This window comes from Chaetura pelagica, unplaced genomic scaffold, assembly GCF_000747805.2.
Source record: "Chaetura pelagica isolate M959 unplaced genomic scaffold, ChaPel_1.0 scaffold104, whole genome shotgun sequence".
Classification (NCBI taxonomy): Eukaryota; Metazoa; Chordata; class Aves; order Apodiformes; family Apodidae; genus Chaetura; species Chaetura pelagica.
This window is the reverse complement of record NW_009953786.1, coordinates 6,766,073-6,785,939: the sequence shown is the minus strand read 5'-3', so window position 1 is coordinate 6,785,939 and position 19,867 is coordinate 6,766,073. Positions and strand designations below refer to the sequence as shown.

Here is a 19,867-nt window from a genome sequence, read left to right as displayed (position 1 = left end):
AAATTAGCTACACTGGAACTGCATTTGATACTTGCAGCCCTCTGTATGCTGTCTGCTTTGTGACAGCCATTCATTTTTTTTCCCAGTATAATTTAATCTGACAGAAGAGGCTGCTGTCAGATGAAAGGATGAGGTATCATCTTTATTATTCATGTACGAAATAATTGAATAGTAGGCTGTGTAGATGAATGGAGCAGACTAGTGATGGCAGTGCTTCTGCTTATTTCAAAACAGTTGTACTGAACATCTTCCCTACCTTGGAATTGATATAGTTGAAAGTGTCATTGTTTGTTCCTGGAATGCATGGTGCTACACAAAACCTTGCAGTTGAAAGTTCTTAATGCAGGGAAGCAGCAAGGAAGTTAAATACTAATGTAGGCTGGTTGTTCTGTTTTTCAGTGTGCCTGATGTACTGAGCAGCAGTTAAGTCTGTTCTCTCTTCTTTAGAGGAAGGACAGTACCTACCTCATAGGAGTGACACAAGGGCTGTTTCAGGAGTGTTTTGCTGTTGAGACTTGCACAATACACTTCCTTGGAGATAGTAAGACATAGAACTAGTGTAACTTGATGGCAGCTGCATAGTTGTGTTGTACTAGTTTAATCCCCTCACTGAACAAAATTTAGCAGTTTACACTAAGACTTTTCTTAAATACACAGTGGAATTGCAGTTAACTTACAGAGGAGAGCAAAGCAAGAGAGATCTTTCTGTGAGAGTTTATAGGTGGGCTGCATAAGTCTTCTGACATTTTTCCCTTTATCTCTCATTTTTCCCAGGGATTTTTTTTAATCAAATGCTATTGTTTGTGTAGATTGTTTGTGTAGATACAATCTACAGTCAGTTTAAGAATGACAGATAGTTTTGGATTATTAAGTTCAGATAATGTACTGCAACTGAAATGTTAAGTTAACGTTTACTTCCTTACCTGCTGACTTTTCATTTATAAGTGAGATCAGATCTCTTGAAAATGCCTGCAGGTTTTTTGTAAAGTAAACTTGATTATTTTTTTTTCTCAGCATTGTGTAGCTTTTTTTTAATAAAGCATGAGTATGGCACCAAACAGCTTGAGTGGTGTGCTCGTGCTCTTTTCCTTGGTAAGCAACCTGTAGTAACAAATACACAAGGAATGAAAACACTAATCTTAAAGCTGCTTTTCTATAAGGGTATTTGGAATGGGTATATTAGCAAGGAAGTATTCTGATGTTTTGGACAGGGAGCTAATACTAAAGTTCTTCATAAAAATAAGGGAAGGGCACTGGGAAAATGATCAGTAAATTCTTGAATCCTGCCACATACCTACATTTCCAGAAAGAGTGACCTGTTAAACTGTAGGCAGCATGAAAAGGATCTGTTAAGATGCTTAAAGGCTGCTGAAGCACAAGATTATAACAAAGCCAAATCCTTATAGCTTTAAAGTGCCATTGTCTGACCAAGCAAGCAATAATATTCCTGGCAGTAATACTCAAATTAACAGTTCAAACATATGCACCACATCCGAACAAAAGAGGTTGAAGACTTGCTGCAGAAAAAGCTTAACGTAAGCAAAAGAAATTATGCTGAGACTCCTCTATTTGTGAGATACATCTTTGGAATAATAAGGGAAAACTTAACACATCTGCTTTTAAGATGTATTTTTAGCTCCCTGAGAACACAGATGTAACTCTTAATGTGAAGTGTGCCTGATCTCTCCCTGATAGGACCAAGATGGGTTTGAGATTTCCTCCTGTTGGGTCTCTATTCTTTTCAAGGCAGTCACTGCAGTCTTAATTTTAGAATACCATCTTTGTCCCTGTTAGTAGTCTTGATTTATTAATTTATTTTAAGATGCAGTAAAACTTGAGCATTACAACATTCTGGTCCCTTAACTGATAAGGGAGAGCTGAAACTTAACCTGTGTTTCCTTGTTGCTTTTGATCTGCTCGGCTTGCATGGAAACCACAGGTTGTCCCGCCTTAACCATGTTTTCCCATATGAAACTGTAACCTAAAAACCAGCTTTCACATGGAGATGAGGTATGTGAGCCACACAAGCATCTAAAGAAGCAGAATTTTCAACGTCCTGTGTGGTCTAGTAAAACAGATGGAGTTGTGCCCTACAGGGCCTGGCTGGAGCTAGACAGTGTAGTTTTCATTCAGATGTAGCTGCAGTGGTAGACTGTGTGACTAAAGCATTTACCCTGAGGATGATAAAATGCAATACTAGGTTCACTAGATGGAAATTTCTATAGCCAGCAGTACCAAAAGCTGCCAGCTGAGGGATCTCCCAAGCCGGTGCCAGCTGCTTCTTGTAACAGAGAGGCAGAAGAGAGCTTTATTCCTTTCTCTGAGCAGCAGCTAAATGGATGGCCTAGAGCAGCTATGTCTGCCTTTTCCTGGTTGTTATGTGATGTTTCTTGGTCACTAAAGTAGGTCTGAGCATTGCATTCTTCAGTGCTTTTTAGAAAAGACAAGCTGAAACTTAAAACTCTGAAAAGCTGTAAATGTCTTGCATTTGCTTCCAGAGAAAGTCAGAGCTATTGTCACCTCCAGGGTCAGCCTAAGGTATTGCAGAAGCAGGGATAATAGCGATGCTGCACACACACTGCCATCTGGATTGCTAGTCCTGGGGTCCTCAGCAAGGTTTCCTGTGATTGATGCAAGATTAAATTGGGCCTTTTAACTCCATGTGCACCTTGGCCCTGCTCAGACAAACAATTCCATATTCTGTCTTCAGCTGGAGTACTTTTCCCATGAAAGCTAAAAGAAACTAGTCCCTCAAGGACAGTGAAGCATACTTCCCTGCTTGAGTTTGAATGCACAGCACTACAGATGCAAGCAGTGCACCAGGACCTTTCTGTGACAGCATGCTTGATCCCAGCTTCAGCTGGCAAGTCCACCTGGAAGTTTCCAGGAGACAGAGAACAAACTCTGTAGCAAGAGTCTATGCAGAAAGGAGGAAAGCCTTACAATACCCCATTGCAGGTTTCCAGTGGAAAGGAAAAGCTAGAATCAGCACCTGCTGATTATCACATACATTGTCACTGAAATAACAGGTTACAATTAGAAGTGTAAATGCCCTAATAAGCTTGATTATTAAGTGTTATATTGTCTTTAGAGCCAGTATTTAAGACTTAGTTAATGCTTGGCTGTTTGTAAAGTGGTTTATTCATAGAGAGTGGAGGTGTTTTCTCACAGATGGGAATGACATTTAGCCCAGCTAATCCTCACTGGTTGCTGCTCTAAGCAAACTGAAAACCAGGAAGCACACCTTGCTGTTACAGCACTCCAGGAAAGGCAGACTTCCAGAGAGAGAAAGCAAATGAAATGGGATTCAGCTTGCATTTTAAAAACCACACTGCACAGGGACCATCTCCTTTACCACATATGAGTGGTCTGGCAGGTTGTGACACTGCAGCATCTTGTTACCACCACCCTCACCTAAAAGTGGGGGTTGTTGTACAGCCAGAGCAATCACTTGATGTCACTCAATCATGTTACTCTGTGCTCACAGAAGGCAAGATGTCCCCTCAGGGACCAGTTGAGGCTGAACTCCCTGTGCTCCTGTTCAAAGCATCTCACCAGGCATCATTCACCAGTTCTTTATAGCTAGGTGCAGTCCTCCTTGTGGTTACTCATTTTCGTGGGGTGAGAATCCCCAAGGGCCGCCACTCCATTATTGCTTATACTATATGCCCATATTTTGCTGAATTTGTAGAATTGCACCAAAACAGATGTCACTGGTTCACTGCAGCAATAGCAAGTACAGGCCACCAAGGATCTGTTCACAAAATGCAGAACATTCCACAGCTGCAGTTAAGCAAAACAGTGCCATAAAGGAACCTGGGAGAAGCTGCTCTCACTTAATTAGGTATAGCTCAAATTCATTTTTAAGCAGGTGTTTTACAGCTTCTAAAGCAAATATTTTGGTTCAGAAAAAACTTCAAAATTGTTTATGAGTGGTGCCTTGACCAAGAAGTAATAACCCAGTGCATCCTGTGCCAAACTGTGTTACTGTGAGGTGGGCAAGTTGCTCAGTTGTTCTCCACATCCCATCCCTACAGCCCTGGCAAGCTTAACTAACCAGCTCAGTGCTGGTCCTGGGCTCCAGGTAGCTCAACCTAGAAGACTTCTGTGGTTTCAACTCTAAAAGATGCTGGCAGCTAATGACCTCAGGAGATGAAAAACCAAACTTGCTGTGTTGTGGTGCTGACATTTCATGGGTTTCTGTGTGTATACAGGCAGCTTGATACTTTGATTTTCTCCAGCTGTGGAGTGTAATGGACCTGGTGTAGGTAACCTTGAAGGCAATGGGTGAAATGGGTGTTGAGTCCTGCCCCCAAAAAGGAATTTCCTGGCAAAGTGAATCACAGAATCCTAGGGGTTGGAAGGGACCTCGAAAGATCATCCAGTCCAACCCCCCTGCCAGAGCAGGGTCACCCAGAGCACATCACACAGGAACGTGTCCAAGTGGGTTTTGAATGTCTCCAGTGAAGGAGACTCCACAGCCTCTCTGGGCAGCCTGTCCCAGTGCTCTGTCACTCACAGGAAAGTTCTTCCTGATATTCACATGGAACCTCCTATGCTCCAGTTTGCATCCATTGCCCCTTGTCCTATCACTGGTCATCACTGAAAAAAGCCTGGCTCTGTCCACCTGACACTCACCCTTTACATGTTTATAAACATTGATGAGGTCACACCCCTCAGTCTCCCTTTCTCCAAGCTCAAGAGACCCAGCTCCCTCAGCCTTTCCTCATAAGGGAGATGTTCCACTCTATCATCTTTGTGGCTCTGCACTGGACTCTTTCAAGCAGTTCCCTGTCCTTCTGGAACTGAGGGGCCCAGAACTGGGCACAATACTCCAGATGTGGCCTCACCAAGGCAGAATAGAGGGAAGGCAAGACAACTGTTGTACCCCACTCAGCAGCAGCACATGTCCTTCTGTGTTCTACCTCCTCTTCAATTGCAACCAGAGAGCCCCGTGCACCAAGTAGTGTGACACTTCAGTAGACAGCAGTGGAAAAGGTTACTTTTTTTGTTTACAGACACGTTTTACCAGTCACTTTTCCACTTCCAAACACAGGTCATGTGGGAAAGCTTGAGTTGCAAACACTTGGGAGAAGTGAGATGCAGGCTTGATTTGATCAATAAATACAACTAGCAGAGCCATCACCCTAAAACAGAACAGAGATACTTCTTTTGGGTGTAGGTTCATTGAAAGTCAAATGCTGCTCATTTAAAACAACAAATCTAGTTGCATGGCTAAGCTGTACTATCAGACAACAAGAGATAGGAAGAACATTCAGTTTTGCAAATAACTGAACTTTATCTTACTCCTTGTCTTAGGGCAGAGGCTGCTTGTCCTGGTTGCACAGACAGACACACTGTCACACAGGGCCATTTCTTTGCATACTCGCCACAGAGCAGCACATTTTGCTGCTCCTCCTATCCCAGCTGCTTGGATCATGTGTTACAGCAGAGCCACCAATCCCTCTGGCTGACATTTCATCCTAACCTTCACACATTTTTATGAGTAGCAGGGCCATGCTCCCTGTGTGGTTACAGGCTAACAGTTACTGACAGAAAGTCAGCACACAGCAGAGCTGGCCTTTACTGCCTTAACCTCTGCCTCTGAGATGAAAATAGATCAAGCTTTTCAGGATGAAAAGCCTTTTCTCCAGAAAACTTTTCTTGCTTTCAGCCTCTTAACTGAAGTTCATAAACTGCTTCACAGCCCTTTGCTGAAAGGCCCTAGAGAAGTTCAAACACTTTCACAAGCAGCATATTCCAAACACTCATAATCCAGAGTTTCCTCATACACTCCTGGCTGTTTTCCCTGCCAAACAAGAGACTAATCTGGCACAGGAGACATAAACAACAAGCACAGCAAAGGAGAAAGCTATTTTCAGTTCCTACTACTCAGAGAATTGCTACAAGGTTTCCTACCACATTACACAGTGAGGTTTGGTGAGCCAGGGAAGTCTTCCCACTTACTAGCATTTAATGTATGAAAAACTCCTGCTTCCTTTGAACATGTTGGGTTTTTTTAGGCTGAGAGGGGACTTGAGAATTTATAGTAGGAGACAACACTCGAATTTTTTGAAAGCCTCAGCAATGCTTCTCAACTCCATCTTCACTTAGTTTCAGCTCTACAGGGTGATTTCAGATGTATCCTGAAATGGAAGCACCTTGGCCCCTCACCTAGGAATACTTTGAAGGTTTTCATTTCCCTAGAGAATTCAGCCAACTTTTTCCCATCAGGCGCCATAATACACATATGCACAGTACATGTCACTTACCTGAGGTGACACACACAGCCAGCACAACAGCGAGGTAGATGTTCCTGTGCTTGTCAGGCATCCCATTCCATGCAGTATCCTGCCATCAGTCTGTCCTCACTGCTGTCTTTGTGCTCCTTCACTGTTTTTCTCCTAGGTGTTAGCCCCCTTAATATCTTTGAAAAAAAAAGAGAACTTACTGAAAAAACAGTTTCAGAAATACCTTTTTACAATACAGAGCTGCTGCTTCAGCAGCCTCCAACCACAACCCTCTTGCCCACACCCCAGCCTTCAGCCCACCCCTTCCTCTAAACAGGCCTCACAGCCCAGGTGAAGCCACTGATGAGCCCTGGCAGCACGCAGGGCTGCTCTTGCAGCCTTTGCACCTAGAGAAGGTGCAGCTGGTGAGAAAGAATTCTCCAAATTATTCTGCCCCACGGAATCCCTCATGATGCTGTGCCAGCACCCCCCCCCCCCGTCCTCTGATAAGGCCCAAGCAAAGAGGTGCACCCCACAGGATGAATCCATCACTTTCCACAGGACCAGGGGCACACACCACCAGCACTTGACACCGACTCAACACGTAGGGGAAACATCTTGTCCTTGCTTGTTAGAAACTGTCCTTTCAGGACTGGTGAGAAGGGGTTAGATCACCTGAAACTGCATTCCCGGTAACAATCCTCAGCTGAGGTGACTAAAGGCACCAGGGGGGTGTCTTCATGTTGAGAAAGGCCAAGAGCTTCAAGCTTGCGGAGTGCAAGTCCCTGCAGGACTCTCTTGAAGCTCTGGAGGGGGCTACAGAAACAAACACTTTTCCTGCGAATGTTCGTACTTCAGAACCAGAGGAGCAGGCTGCAAGTCACTCGCCCCCTCAGCAGAGCTGTTGCCTGAGGAGTTGCAGCTGTGCTGAACCTCCCCTGAAAAGGGGTATTTCCACTTTCTCTAGTCCTGTGATCCAGCAAGGCACCAGTTGCCTGAGACTAGCGAAATCCTGTGATCTGCCAGCAAATCTGCAGGGATCAGTGCTTACTGGTTTCCAGATAGTGAAAACAATACATTCCTGGACATTTGTTTCCCCTGTTCCCTGTGTATGCACATAAGGACACAGAGCAAGAAGGGCAGCTTCAGTGTGGGGCTGGAACCCAAACCCAGGAACTCCATAGCATGCCCAGGACCCAGGGGTCACCACAGGAAGATGATACTACCAACCTGCAGTACAGACACAGCCAGGCAAGCGATCATCTCCTCAGTCTAAGATGGAGATCTAGTCAAATAACATCACCCCACTAGCAGGTTAGATACGTACCTTTTCCTACTCATATACTTTCTTCCTCCATTCCCAAACCTTGGACCACCTTTTTGTGAAACATTTTGGTTGGACTCAGTGATCTCAGAAGTCCTTTCCAACTGTGACTATTCTGTGATTCAGCTCCTCTCTGACATGAAGGAAGTTTTCAAAAGCCCCCAGGTCAAAATGTGGCTCTTCCACTTCTCTTAAACAGACTGGAGAGCAAATCCCAGCTTCTCCCTTATTGCCTGTTGCAGCACGGTTGCAGCAAACCTTTCCCCTGCAGACGTGATGACAAATGCTGCCACAGAAAGGGACTGGAGAGGAAAAGCATTTTATGCAGTTCCTCGACTGGGGAGCTCAAGTGGCCCACATCACCAAAGATACTGCTGGTTTTACTCACTTTCTTCCCTGATGTTGGCTGCTCAGGTACCCAAGTCCTGGGAAATGCCAGCGTGGCCCATTTATTCACAGTCCAGCAGTTAGAGATGTCCTGGTTAAACAATCCAATCAATGCATTTCTCCCTCCTTTCCCTGCATTTTCAAAGTGGTTGATAAAAGAGGGTGCCTCTTCAGGCTGACATACAGAAAGTGCCATTTGCTTCATGATGGGATCTCATGTCTCCCTTTTGCAGATGGTCCAACCCTTAGGGTTTCCTAAAGTGGCACTGTCTATCCCATTGTAACTTCTCATCTCTGCAGAAATGCCAAAAGAGAAAGCTGTGTGTGATTCCCCAAAGTGGAGGCTTGTGAACCAGGGAAGGTTTAAAGGAAACTTTTGCCCCTTGCCTTCCTTGGTAGTGGAATTGTGACTAATGTGATTTGGTTTGAGAGACTTCAACACAACAGGGCAAAACACTATGTTGATAATATCAACAGCTAATAATTTCTCCTTGTATTCACTTTCTGAAGATCTAAGAGTAGGTATACAGTGCTCTTATCCCCAGATACCAGGTACTTTGTGATAGCTAAATAATGGGGGGAGGGGAAGCTTCTTTTCCTTTCTCTTTACCAGTTTGAATTTCAGTACCAGTAAATATGTAAAAGATGCTCCAACCAGGCTCCATATCCTACTTTGGGACAGCCAGTTTCACCCAAGCTCGCTGTCTCAAACCAGCTCTCCTGCCCGACCCCATAATCCATAGCCTGCAGATTCATATTCCACACTTCCAAAAAAACAACCCTCCTGCTACCAAGGCATTCCCATGGTGGCAGAGGACTTGTCTTGATGCTCTGAGGTGAGCACACGGACTCCATGTCTGAGGCGCCGCTGTGAGACAGATCCACAACATGGGGGCTGTGCTGCTCTCTCTCCACCCACGTCAAGGATTAACCTGTGGCTTCACCTTTAAAACGGTGGGAAAAAACCTTTAAGGGATGAGACAAGGAAGCAGTAAGTTGGAGACACATGGAAACACCACCAGCTCCCCATCCCTCTGTCAGCCTGATGTTTCATTTGCCGCAGGAGTCAGGGCAGAGAGGAGCAGAGACAGGAGAAGGGAAAGGGAAATGCCAACACAAAGCAAAGTTCAGCTGGCCAGGCCGAGGTTACCCTGTCAAAGGCAAGAAGGGCAGGGCAATTCCCTGCTCAGAGACAGTCACAGTCAAAGTTAGGCAGAAGGAGAAAAGGGCTGGGTTCTCAAATTGCAGCCTTTCATGGCCAAGAACCGAGTGCTTTCAAAGTCACCTATTTTGTAAGTAGTGCCAACCACTTCCTGGCCACATGAACTCATCTGGTGTTATTAGACACCTCATGACAGGTCCCTACACCCTCTGGATGTGAGTTTTCCTACCCGTCTCCCAAGAGATGAGATTTCTCAGGCAAATGGGTGGGAGATGGGAGAAGGTTGCTTTTCTGCAGGTTTCCTCCCTCAGAAGTCCTGTTTCCACCCCTTCAGCCCACTGGAGGTAGCTCACAGAGCCCTGCTTCACCAGGTGCCCTTGGCTGGGGGCAGAGCTGGCTGGCTGGCTGATTTTCATGTAACCTGCCCGTTTTCTAGCGAGGGACCAGGTCCTCACCAGAGGGTGCTCTGGGGAGCTTTAACCTCTGTCAGGACGAGGTGAGAGGGAGCAAAGCAGCAGCACTTTTGCCCCTGGGTTCGTCTCTCTGATTCTGTATCTGGTTCACTTCTCTACCAGAAAGAGTCATCACACCAGGACTTAGGAAGAGGCGGATGCTTCAGCTTCATTGCAATTCCCTGGCCTCCAGAACTGGATACGCAACTCAGACGATTCTTTGGCTCACTGTCCCATGAAATGTGTTTTATTTATAGGAAGCATATAAAATGCAGCTAAGGTAGCTCCAACAAGCTAAAACAAAGGATTTCTCTCTCTTTTTTTGCACGAGGCTTTCAAACACATCCTGAAGATTTCACAGCCATACACATTTATGTAAATAAAACCATGGTGGCATGAACCTACTTCGTTCATACAGAAAACAACTGATACACTGTTAATCACCACAATGCGCCAGAAGGACGCTCACTTCTGTGACCACGGGGCTACAGTTAACAACAAAAAAGGACAGAGAACCCTGACCCGACACCCGGGCAGGAATATCAGCACCCAAGTACTTTTCCTGCTGGCTTCAGTTAAGGAACTGCACCGAGAGAAAAGCACCCTTTCAAGGCGGCCTGACTACGTGACAGTAGTCATTGGTTTGGCTGTAGTCAGTGGTTTGACTACCAGAAAATGGTGGTCAAAATGAACGTGAACTTTCCAAGTGCTACAATCATCTCCAATTCAAACTCAGTCCAACTGAAGGAAGAGAAACAGTGATGCTATTTACACAGATCAGCTCCAGCTTGTACGTCGTCCTCTAACAGAGAAGTCTGAAAGCAAGTTACAACAAACCCACAAGAAAAGCCACGTCCATTTTGTAACCTATAATTTTTAAATATAACATTTTATTGCTTAGATGGTTTGATACAGAACAACTTTACTTTTTATTTTGAATTTGGAAGTACTGTACAACTGAATAAAAAGAGGAAAAAAGTACCAAAACAAATGTGTGATTCTCTGTTCATGTGGCATAAACCAGTCTTGTACACAATTCGTAGCAGCAGTTTTAAGTTCCCTTTAGAAAAATATGAATTCTACACATTTATTACTGTTTCCTGCATGGGATGAAATCACTAGGATTAAACTTCCTTCGTGGAGAGAGAGAAGAGTAAGGAGAGACACACAGAGAGGAGAGAGAAAATGATGAATCATTCTGAAAATGGAATCAGACTGTCACAAAGCCCCCAAGAGTTATTTCACAACAGCCTCAAATAAGGTTCTCTCTTTTTTTTTTTCTTTTTCCTTTGTTTATTTTTTTTTTGCGCTTTCACAGTCAAGTGCTTAATGTAGTGATTGAATTATCTCAACGTTAAGTCCATTGCAACTCAGGCAAAAGAATTTCAGATGATTATTTTTTTTTTGCTTTGTTTTTTTTGTTTTTTGTAAAAGCCCTGAGAGAGGAAAAAAAAAAAAAAGATTCAAACAAAAAATCGTATAGAGACAAATTAGCTGAACATGCAAACTAAAGCCTAAGATTCAACCATAGTTTAAACACATTATAAATTTCACAGTTTAATACTGGGGGAAGAAGGGGAAACAAAAAAAAAAAACAAAAACCCAACAACAGCAACAGTTCTCAGTCAAACTCAACTAATAAAAATGTCAATAAAATGTGGCAAGATCTTATACTCTACTAGGATATAGATAAAGGCTAAATAAAGCTTTAAATCAATAGTGATTATTGCTAGCAGATGTCCCGGCAGGCTGCTGGGAATTAATTACTTGCTACATTGTTCTGCAGCATGTAGTTTAGTAATGGCTTCTCCCCCACAGTATTGCGCAGTTTAGTGTGGAGAGTTGCAAAAAAAAAAAAATAAACCAAAACAACAACAACAACGAAAACCCCCCAAATGACAAAATCCAAAAAAATACCCCCCAAAATAATAATAATAATTATTATTATAATTAGAATAGTAATAACAATTTAAGGGATGCGTGAACTGGTTTTAATTAAGTAGAATGCACCTGGGTAGAGTGTCAAATGAATAATTGGTTGTGATTGATTTATCTATGATCTGGCATTAGCTTCATTTCTGAACTGGTTCAAACATCCCTATTTAAAAAAAAAACCAAAACAACAAAAAAACCCAACAACGAAACAAAACAACAAAACAACAACAAAAAATAGAAATCACATATACCTCAACCATTTTTTTCTTATTCTATTTGCAAGAATATTACTCGAGAACGTTTCTCTTCCTTTGAATTCTGGACAGCGAGATTTCAGTCTCCAGAAATTTTTGGAGAATTTTTAATATAGATATAGATATATATATATATAGTTATATATATTATATAATATAGGCTGGGTCCGAGGCCCACTTCCTCCATGTCTGGTGAGAGCAGGAAAAGCGATTTTGAGGGGAGGTGGGGAAGAAGGAAGGGAGGGAGGGTGACAGTGCGGGGCTGGGCTGGGGGGCTGCAGTGGTGGAATAGCACAGTGAGGCTCCGGCAAATGCTCTTATGGCTCTGTCTGTCCCAGAGGTTATGACTGAAGGACAATTAACAAACAACAAGAACGACAACAACAACAAGGACAACAAAAATGCTGGGCACTCCTAAAAATGCACAGCTACAGTAGGATACATTTCTCTTAACCCCTTCAATATTGGTGGCCGGAGTGTCACCTGTTGCCGGCAACAGGAGCCATATGGAGAAAGTCCAGCTGCCAGCATTAAAGGGGTTAAATTATTGATATGAAATTTAGACACACACCTCAAGTCTTCAAGCATCAACCCCAAAATCTCAGGAAGAATTTATTTTTCTTTTTTAAATTTATTTTATTTATTTTTAACATGTCTTATATCTGTAGTTTCATTACCAGTAGTATTGTCTTGCTCTAGAACACGACAGTAGCAAGATGACGTTAAGGCTCGCATTTCTCTCCTGCTCGCTTTCAACTGGAAGACGGAATCACTTTGCTCGTGAAGCAAAACACGCTGCCACCGGCGTGACTGCAACAAGGTCAGTCTGGTACTCACAGTCTCTTTCTCACACACCTGGGGGGCCCATGACACGGGCCCCCTCCCACACGCTTCTTCCCCCAACACACACGCACGCACACGCACGCACACAGGCACTTGCACCCCACCACAAGTGAGATGTTCCCCTGTACAGGTGTGATGATACCTCGCTGGCCTCCATTTGACTCTCAGGTCAGAGGAAGGGGTTCAATTTAAAGTACAGTAGAAGAGCTGCAACGTAAGAAGAGGAGCTGGTGAAAGCGTTAAGTCAAACCAGTTTGAGGGGGGATCCAGGCTGCGTTATACATCTGCGTGGGCAAATATTGCCCATTGGTTTCTGCTGACTGCAGAGACAAGCAAACTGATGGATTTATAAAATAATAATAATAATAAAATAATAATAAAATAATAATAAAATAACAATAATAATAATAATATACTGAAGCAAATCAAACATATATAACAGCGGGTGCATAATTTCCATAGGTTAGGTTGCTATGTAACTCTTCTCTGTCTACAGGCTCAGTCCACGATGGCCAGAAAAACCCCCTAACATTTAGAAGACCGTTTCTAGCCCAGGAAAGTGGAAACAAGCGTGAGGTTGAAATTTGTTTGTTTCCTGCTTTTGGCTTGAACCACTTTGAACACCTTCAACTGCCACGTTGTTCAGGGCCTGGAACAGGCTTAATGCTCCACCATGTGGCAAATGCAAGAACATCTACTGAGAAAAAAAGTAAATCAACATCTCATCTGCACTTCCTCTGACTATTTCGTATGAAATTCACATAATTTTTCTTCCAGTTATTGGCTGTGGTATCCAAGGGCCTCCCACCCCACTGCCCCCATTTCCAGCTCAGAGAACAAACACAGCGACTATCACAGATATACAAGAACAAGCTCACGCACACCAATACAAAAGGTAACATTAATGCTTAAATGAAAAAGGTCCTCTCCAAATAATTCATTAAAATATTTAAAAAAAAATCATTTTTGAAAAAAAACTATGATACCAAAAGATCTAATAAAGTAGTAAGGCACTCAAATCAGTATATACTGTAGTCTCTTGCATTATTATACTGAAAGGCTTATGGCACCACATCCAGTCTGCCATACTCTCCCCACAGCTGTGTACGTTGCTCTTCCAAAAACAAAGACTCCAGAAACCTTGCTCTGCTGGCTTCAGTTTGCATGCTGGAATGAGTCCAACCTCCTAGCAAGTCATTCAACCCCCAAGAGCTGAGGTGCACTGTCTGCAGAGGCAAGGATGTGATTCATGGGAGACTTTTTGTTGTGCATCTCCAGCAAGTCTTGAATGAAACCTGAGGGCCTCTCATGCTCAGAGCTACCCCGAGGCTCCTGGTCTTTTGCTGTCTGTTTCTGTGCATTCTTGGTGGGCTCCGCCAGGCAGGTGCCAGCTCCTCGCCCACAGGGCCTCTCCTCTCTGCAGGGGGAGTCCTTGGCTGTGCCAGCCAGGGACTCTTTTCGGCTTCCCGTGAGGGATGTGTGGCTACCGATGGCCCCTGCGGAGTCGCACTCGTTTTCGGAGACGGGGTTGGTGCCACTGTGGCTGGACTCATTTTCGCTGTCTTCTCCACACCTCGACTGGGTCTCCTCTTTGTCACTCTCCTTCCCGTGGTTTCGGGCATTTTTGACTTTCTGGTGTATGCGCTGGTGACGAACTAGGCTGTGTTTCAGAGTGAAGGTCCTTTCACAGGTTTGACACTTGTATGGCCTCTCACCTAGAAGAGAATTAAAATACAAGGTCAGTTGTAAGGTCACAAAGGCACCTGCCTCTTGTTTCAAGCAGCATGAGACACCTTGCACTTTGGAAACACAGTATCTGTCTAAAACATGGATGTTGCATTTACACAGATTTTCTACTCTGTACTAGCCAAATAGCTGATGGCATGCAAGTAGGAATACAGACACATCCCTCGAGGCACAAATGAAAAACCGAAACTAATTGTCTGAAGATTTCTACAAGCTTGGTTGGGCCCTGCACTAACGGATGGAGGAAGACCATAAGCCCCAGGTGCTTGGTATCAGCCCGTCTAATTTAGTCAGCAACTTTTCTGGAAGAAATTTGCAGTCATCCTCTGGAGCGCAAAAGCCTTTGTGAAACCAGCCCACCATGAGGTCTCCCAGCTGCAGGTCAGCCCCTTATACACGTGGAGAGACAGGAAGAATGAGAATGCCGTGCAGGTAACTGGTCAATAGTGCTTAAAAACTGAACCAAACAGCACATGAGAAAACATCTCCCTCTCTCTTAGATGCTGACAGATGGGCAAGCTTGAAATGCCAAGTTAATCACCGAAGGTGACAACAAGGGAGTCAGGAATTAACCTTGCCACAAGAGCACTTCTCCCTTGTGTGAAGCAGAAGAGAGTATCACCACACTTAAAGAGGGACATACAGAACAGCTAAAGGACCTAGACTTGTCAGGTATTTATGGGACATGGGAGGTGTCTGTTACAGGTGATTAAAATTTACTGAGTGAAAAATGCCTGCCTTGGGACGTTATTTACAGAGCTGCCAGTGTTCCTCAGCCCTTTGGTGCTTTAGGACAGGAGTAACATGTAAAAGACCCTGAAAAACCTCTTCACACTCATTCCAGAAATGCTGCTCACAGGACAAAATTCTTCCTCTTATTTTGCCATCTTAAGCCACAGAGCAGCCACAGGCTGTAACCAACTCTCTGCTGTAGCCAACAGGTAGTCTGCTTCAATCTCAGAGCTGCTTTTTTTGCACCTGAAATGCTGGAATACTTTCTTAAGCATCAGCTTATCAGAAAACAAAGCAACCACAGCCCCACAGACAAAATTCTCCCAAGTCCCAACCAAGCACAGTGCCCCCAGGTGCTGTCAGCCCTGAAAAATTGAAGGTCCATGACCACTTCATTCTTGGTTTCCAATTGTACCTACTGAAGAGGTGAGGCAATTCCATCAAGACACCGTCTTGTGCCAATGAGCGCAAAGAAGGCGCAACTCATTTCTCACTTGTAGCAACATGTGAGATCATTAAAAGCAATTATAAAGCTGAGGTGGGTGGCTAAAATGTACAAGTAGGTCCTGCTGTCCCTGGGAAGCCTGATGCTTCTCTAAAATGTTTCTCTCTGGTGCCTCATTTGGGCATCTGCTATCAAGGGAGGGCACATCTCCCTGGAAGCATTTTCGGCAGACAGCCTTTGTTCATCCAGCACTTGGCTGTGGCTGATGCAGCACAGAGGCTCACCCTTCACTTGGGCAGACAGCACCAAAGCACCCTGTAACTATTTGCTGGGAAGTATCTCGCACTGGGAGAAGTATTTCCAGCCTGATGGCCATCCAGCAGGCAGGCAGGGGTTTCTTGCACACTTCACCAGGTCCCAAACATTCCTTTTCTGAGTAAAAAAATTCCAAAACCTCCCAGTTATCTTAAAAAAAATCCCTTTTTTTGCGGATTTAAACCAAAGTATAAACAAAATTACAACCTGACAGTATTTTGTCAATAATGCTGAACAAGTGGAGAAAGAGGAGGGAAGTAAACTCACAGTATTAAGGCAAAATCCTTCGTTGAAAATGCATTGATCTAACAGTGCGGATAGGTGGTATTTACATTTATTAAATTTGAAGAAAGCCCTGTCCCAGGTTCCTATTCAATACCTATTCTATGTTAAAACATCCTTCAGTATCAAGTAGGAGAGACAAATGGGAAAAAACATACTGACAAGGCCCACACAGCTTAACATGCAATGAAAACAATTAAAACATATGGTATGGGAATTTCCACAGGCATACATCATTAGAGGGTAAAGCTCTGTACTTTATTTATTGGCATTTTCCCAAAGCTTCTGAACTAGTGTAAAAATAGACACAAGAATGGGACCTATCCCCCCTGCTTCACTTGTGGCTCAATGCCAGAAGAAAAGGGTCAGTTTTTCACTCAAGAAGTCAATATTTATTATTCAGAAGGGTAAAAAGTTCGGCTAAGGCACTTGTCTTTAGTGTAGCTTATTTAGTATCACAGTCAATTACAGCACAGATGTTTTGTTAATCACGAAGATCTTGTCTTCAGCAGAGAGCACCTTCAAAAGATATAAAATTTCAAACTGCACTGGTCTTCCCATGTCAGAGCAGCCCGCTGACAGGTAAAATGATTCAGTATTGGCTTCACCAATAAGGATGAATGATTAATTAATCTTTGAGCTGGCTTCATCTCCTTTGCATGGCACTGCTGCAAACTGTATTGCACAAAGCAATCCCACCTATTTTAACTGCCAAGTCAAGTTACTGGACAAGGTGTTAGCATTCCACCTTCCCTGCCCAAGCCTGAATGAAGAGCAGAGTGCCCACCTTAGCTTTGCCTTTTACCCAGGCAGCAGGTTAGACAGAGCACCAGCACATTACCCATACCAGGCTTAGATAATCACTCAAAACCAGACTCTCTCTAAACTTCCACTCAGAGATGAAGTCTTATCATATAATGCCAGGTTTCCCCAGTGCTCACCAAAATACTGGGAAGAGGTAGAGCCATGCACACATGCCAAGGACGGAGCTGGATGACGGACAGAACAATTGCCCAGGGATCTCCATACTTGCCCTCACCTCTAAACTCTGTGAGCAAGCGTGGGGAAAAACAGTTTGGGAAATAAAGATAAGGCAATGCTGACAATTCCTGCTCCCTCAATAGGCTTTGATGCAGCATCGTCAACTGGGGCAGAGAACACACCCTGCAGATACCTATAAGACTAAAACAGTGTCTCCAACCTCCAGTGCCAGCAGCAATTGTGCACTTACAGAGCAGATGCCTCAGTCTGGTGGCAGACCTGCTCGCAATCTGTTCTGCCCTCAAGTCTCCTCTTACCTGTATGAGACCGCATATGTCGCGTCAGATCTTGCAGAGACCAGAAACGCTTGTTGCACACAGTACAGACTTTCTTTCTTTTGTCTGCTTTTGCAGTACTCTTAGCCCCATCAGTCTTTGGTTTTTTGTCATCACTGCTCTTCTCAGTGGACTTGCTCTCTGTGCCTTCCCCCTCAGAGATGCTTTCGCTCTCTTCATTCTCCTTTCCTGTTGCCTCACAGTCCACAGGAGACTCCACTACCTTCAAGTCCATCGGAGACTCTTCCTGCTCAAGACCAGAGTCCTGCATCGAGGGAGCTCCTGCATCATCCTGAATGCTTTTGCTTTCATCCTCACTGCTCCTTTCATCCTTTCTGTCCTCACGAGTGTGGGCCCTTTTGTGACGGCTAAGAGTGCCAGCAAACTTGAAGGTTTTGCCACAAATGTCACAGGCATGTTTCCTTTCAGTCTGAGAACAGCTGCCTGCACTCTGGTCACTCTCTGTCAGCTTGAAGTCCATTAATTTGCTGGCAAAATTGAGGTCAAGACTTTTGTTACTTACAGAATCTTCCTCAGGGCCCTCTTCATATCCATCTGCTTTTTCTTCAGCATCCTCTTCTGCCGGAGGGGAGTCAGCCTTTTGCTCCTCCTTGGGGCCACACTCACTCTCTGGTAGCTCTGTTATTTCCTCTGGCTGTTCCTTCTCGCTGGAGGTCAGGTCCAAGACTTCGTTTCCTGCAGCTAGTGTCTCTGCATCAGACTGGCTATCTGCAAGCAAGCAGAGAGAAACTTTCAGTGGGATGCTCTCCCTTCATTCACAGCTACACAGGCTGCCCACAGACCCACAAGCTTTGCTTCTCATCAAGCGTCCCAACATCAGTTCCTCTTACCTGTGACCCAGGCCAGTAACTTACAGCTGAGAAGAGATCAAAACACCACAGAACCCAAATAACGAGATGATTAAAAATCTGTAACAAAATCCTTTCTTTTCTAAAATACACTCACTTGCTTGGCAGTTTCTTGAAGTGACTTTTAATATAATCACTTTTACCACAAAATGCTAAATGCTGAGACACCAAAGAGCTGAAATCACTACTATTGCAAAGACTATACCAGAGACACATGGCTGTATTATTTAGAATATTTCATGTATGAAATCTGGATGTAGATGGAAGCAATATACCACTACATATTAATCAAACTAACTTATAAACAAAAAGAATTGGGAAACACTCTTTAAAGAGAATGTAAAGGCCTCATGCAACCAACAGGTACAATTAAATGTTGAAGGTTAGAACAGACAATAACACAGAAGTCAGCTAAAAATACTGGGAAGCCGGGTATACATCATATAAGCAAAAGATGTAAGTTTGTCCACATATGGATCTTTGACACAAACTCTTTGTTGCACTGATACCACCTGGAAACAAAAAGTGAAAGCCAAGATACAGTAACAAGCAGCATTCTTCATTGTTTCACAGTTCCCCCAACAAGAAGGCAAAACCCACCTAAGATGTCCACCTTAACGACCTTCTTTGCTTCTGTATTAGTTTGTAGCACTAACATTGCTGAAAACATGATGGGTGGAGAAAAAACAACTAGATAAGATGCTGAAGGGACAGCATCACAAAGGGATGCTGGGGAACAAAGGGATGGAGATGTACCTTTTCCAAGCTCTACACAAATAGTGCACATTTAAATAGGAAAAAAGCTGGACTGGACCAGGAAGCCAAAGATGACAATGATGCACACCAAGTAACTGCATCCCCAGAGCCACTTTCCAGCAACCTCTCCAGGACACAAACTTAGCAAGCTGTGCTTTCTGAAAGTTGAAACTTTCCTTGTTTTAAGTCGTCCACCCCCCATCCCCTTCTTGTAGAGAGCATATAGCCAAGGGAGCAAACAACCTAAGAAGCATTTCAGCATTCATCTGCAAGCTTGATAGCTGCTGAGTAACTACAGGGATTTTGAATCAATTCTAACCATCACTTAAATAATGCACAAATCTGGGGTCAACTAGCATTGACCCATCTCCTTGCAGAAATTATAATATATGGCCATTAAACAAATGTCAAGGCTAAGCAGCATTTGCTGTAATCGTGAACAATCTCTTAACAGAGCATAATCCTTGATATGTTTTGGGGTTTTTTTGTTTTGTTTTTTTTTTTTGGGGGGGGGAAGGGAGAGAAGTAACCCCTCAAAGAAATAATCTCACCTTTTCATCAAAACAGATCTGTTTGCATAGACAGTGGCTTACACAAAAGCTTTCCACAAAGTTCATTGCTCATCTAATTATCTGCCAATTAAAACATGCAACCAAGCCACAATTTGTGTATAATGCTAGAGAATTTGAGGATGTGGGCATCTGAAAACAAAGGTCACCTACAAATACCCTATGCATACGCATTTGAATACTGTGTTTTGACTCATTGCTTAAAAAAAGAAAGCTATTATAAACAAAAAGAGGTCATTTCTATAAATCA

At 43.7% G+C, this 19,867-nt stretch overlaps 1 protein-coding gene across 1 annotated transcript in view; it reads right to left on the bottom strand.

Annotated features, from left to right (window-relative positions):
* Nucleotides 1-13,272: 13,272 nt before the first annotated feature.
* RREB1 (ras responsive element binding protein 1) overlaps nt 13,273-19,867 on the bottom strand; it is a 65,564-nt gene continuing 58,969 nt past the window's right edge. Inside the window, exons 9-10 of the mRNA XM_010000920.1 lie at nt 17,406-18,152; nt 13,273-14,302 (exon numbers count right to left, since the gene is read on the bottom strand). Of these exons, the coding sequence (XP_009999222.1) occupies nt 13,782-14,302; nt 17,406-18,152 (1,268 nt within the window). The 3' untranslated portion in view covers nt 13,273-13,781. The remainder of the gene's footprint in view (nt 14,303-17,405; nt 18,153-19,867) is intronic.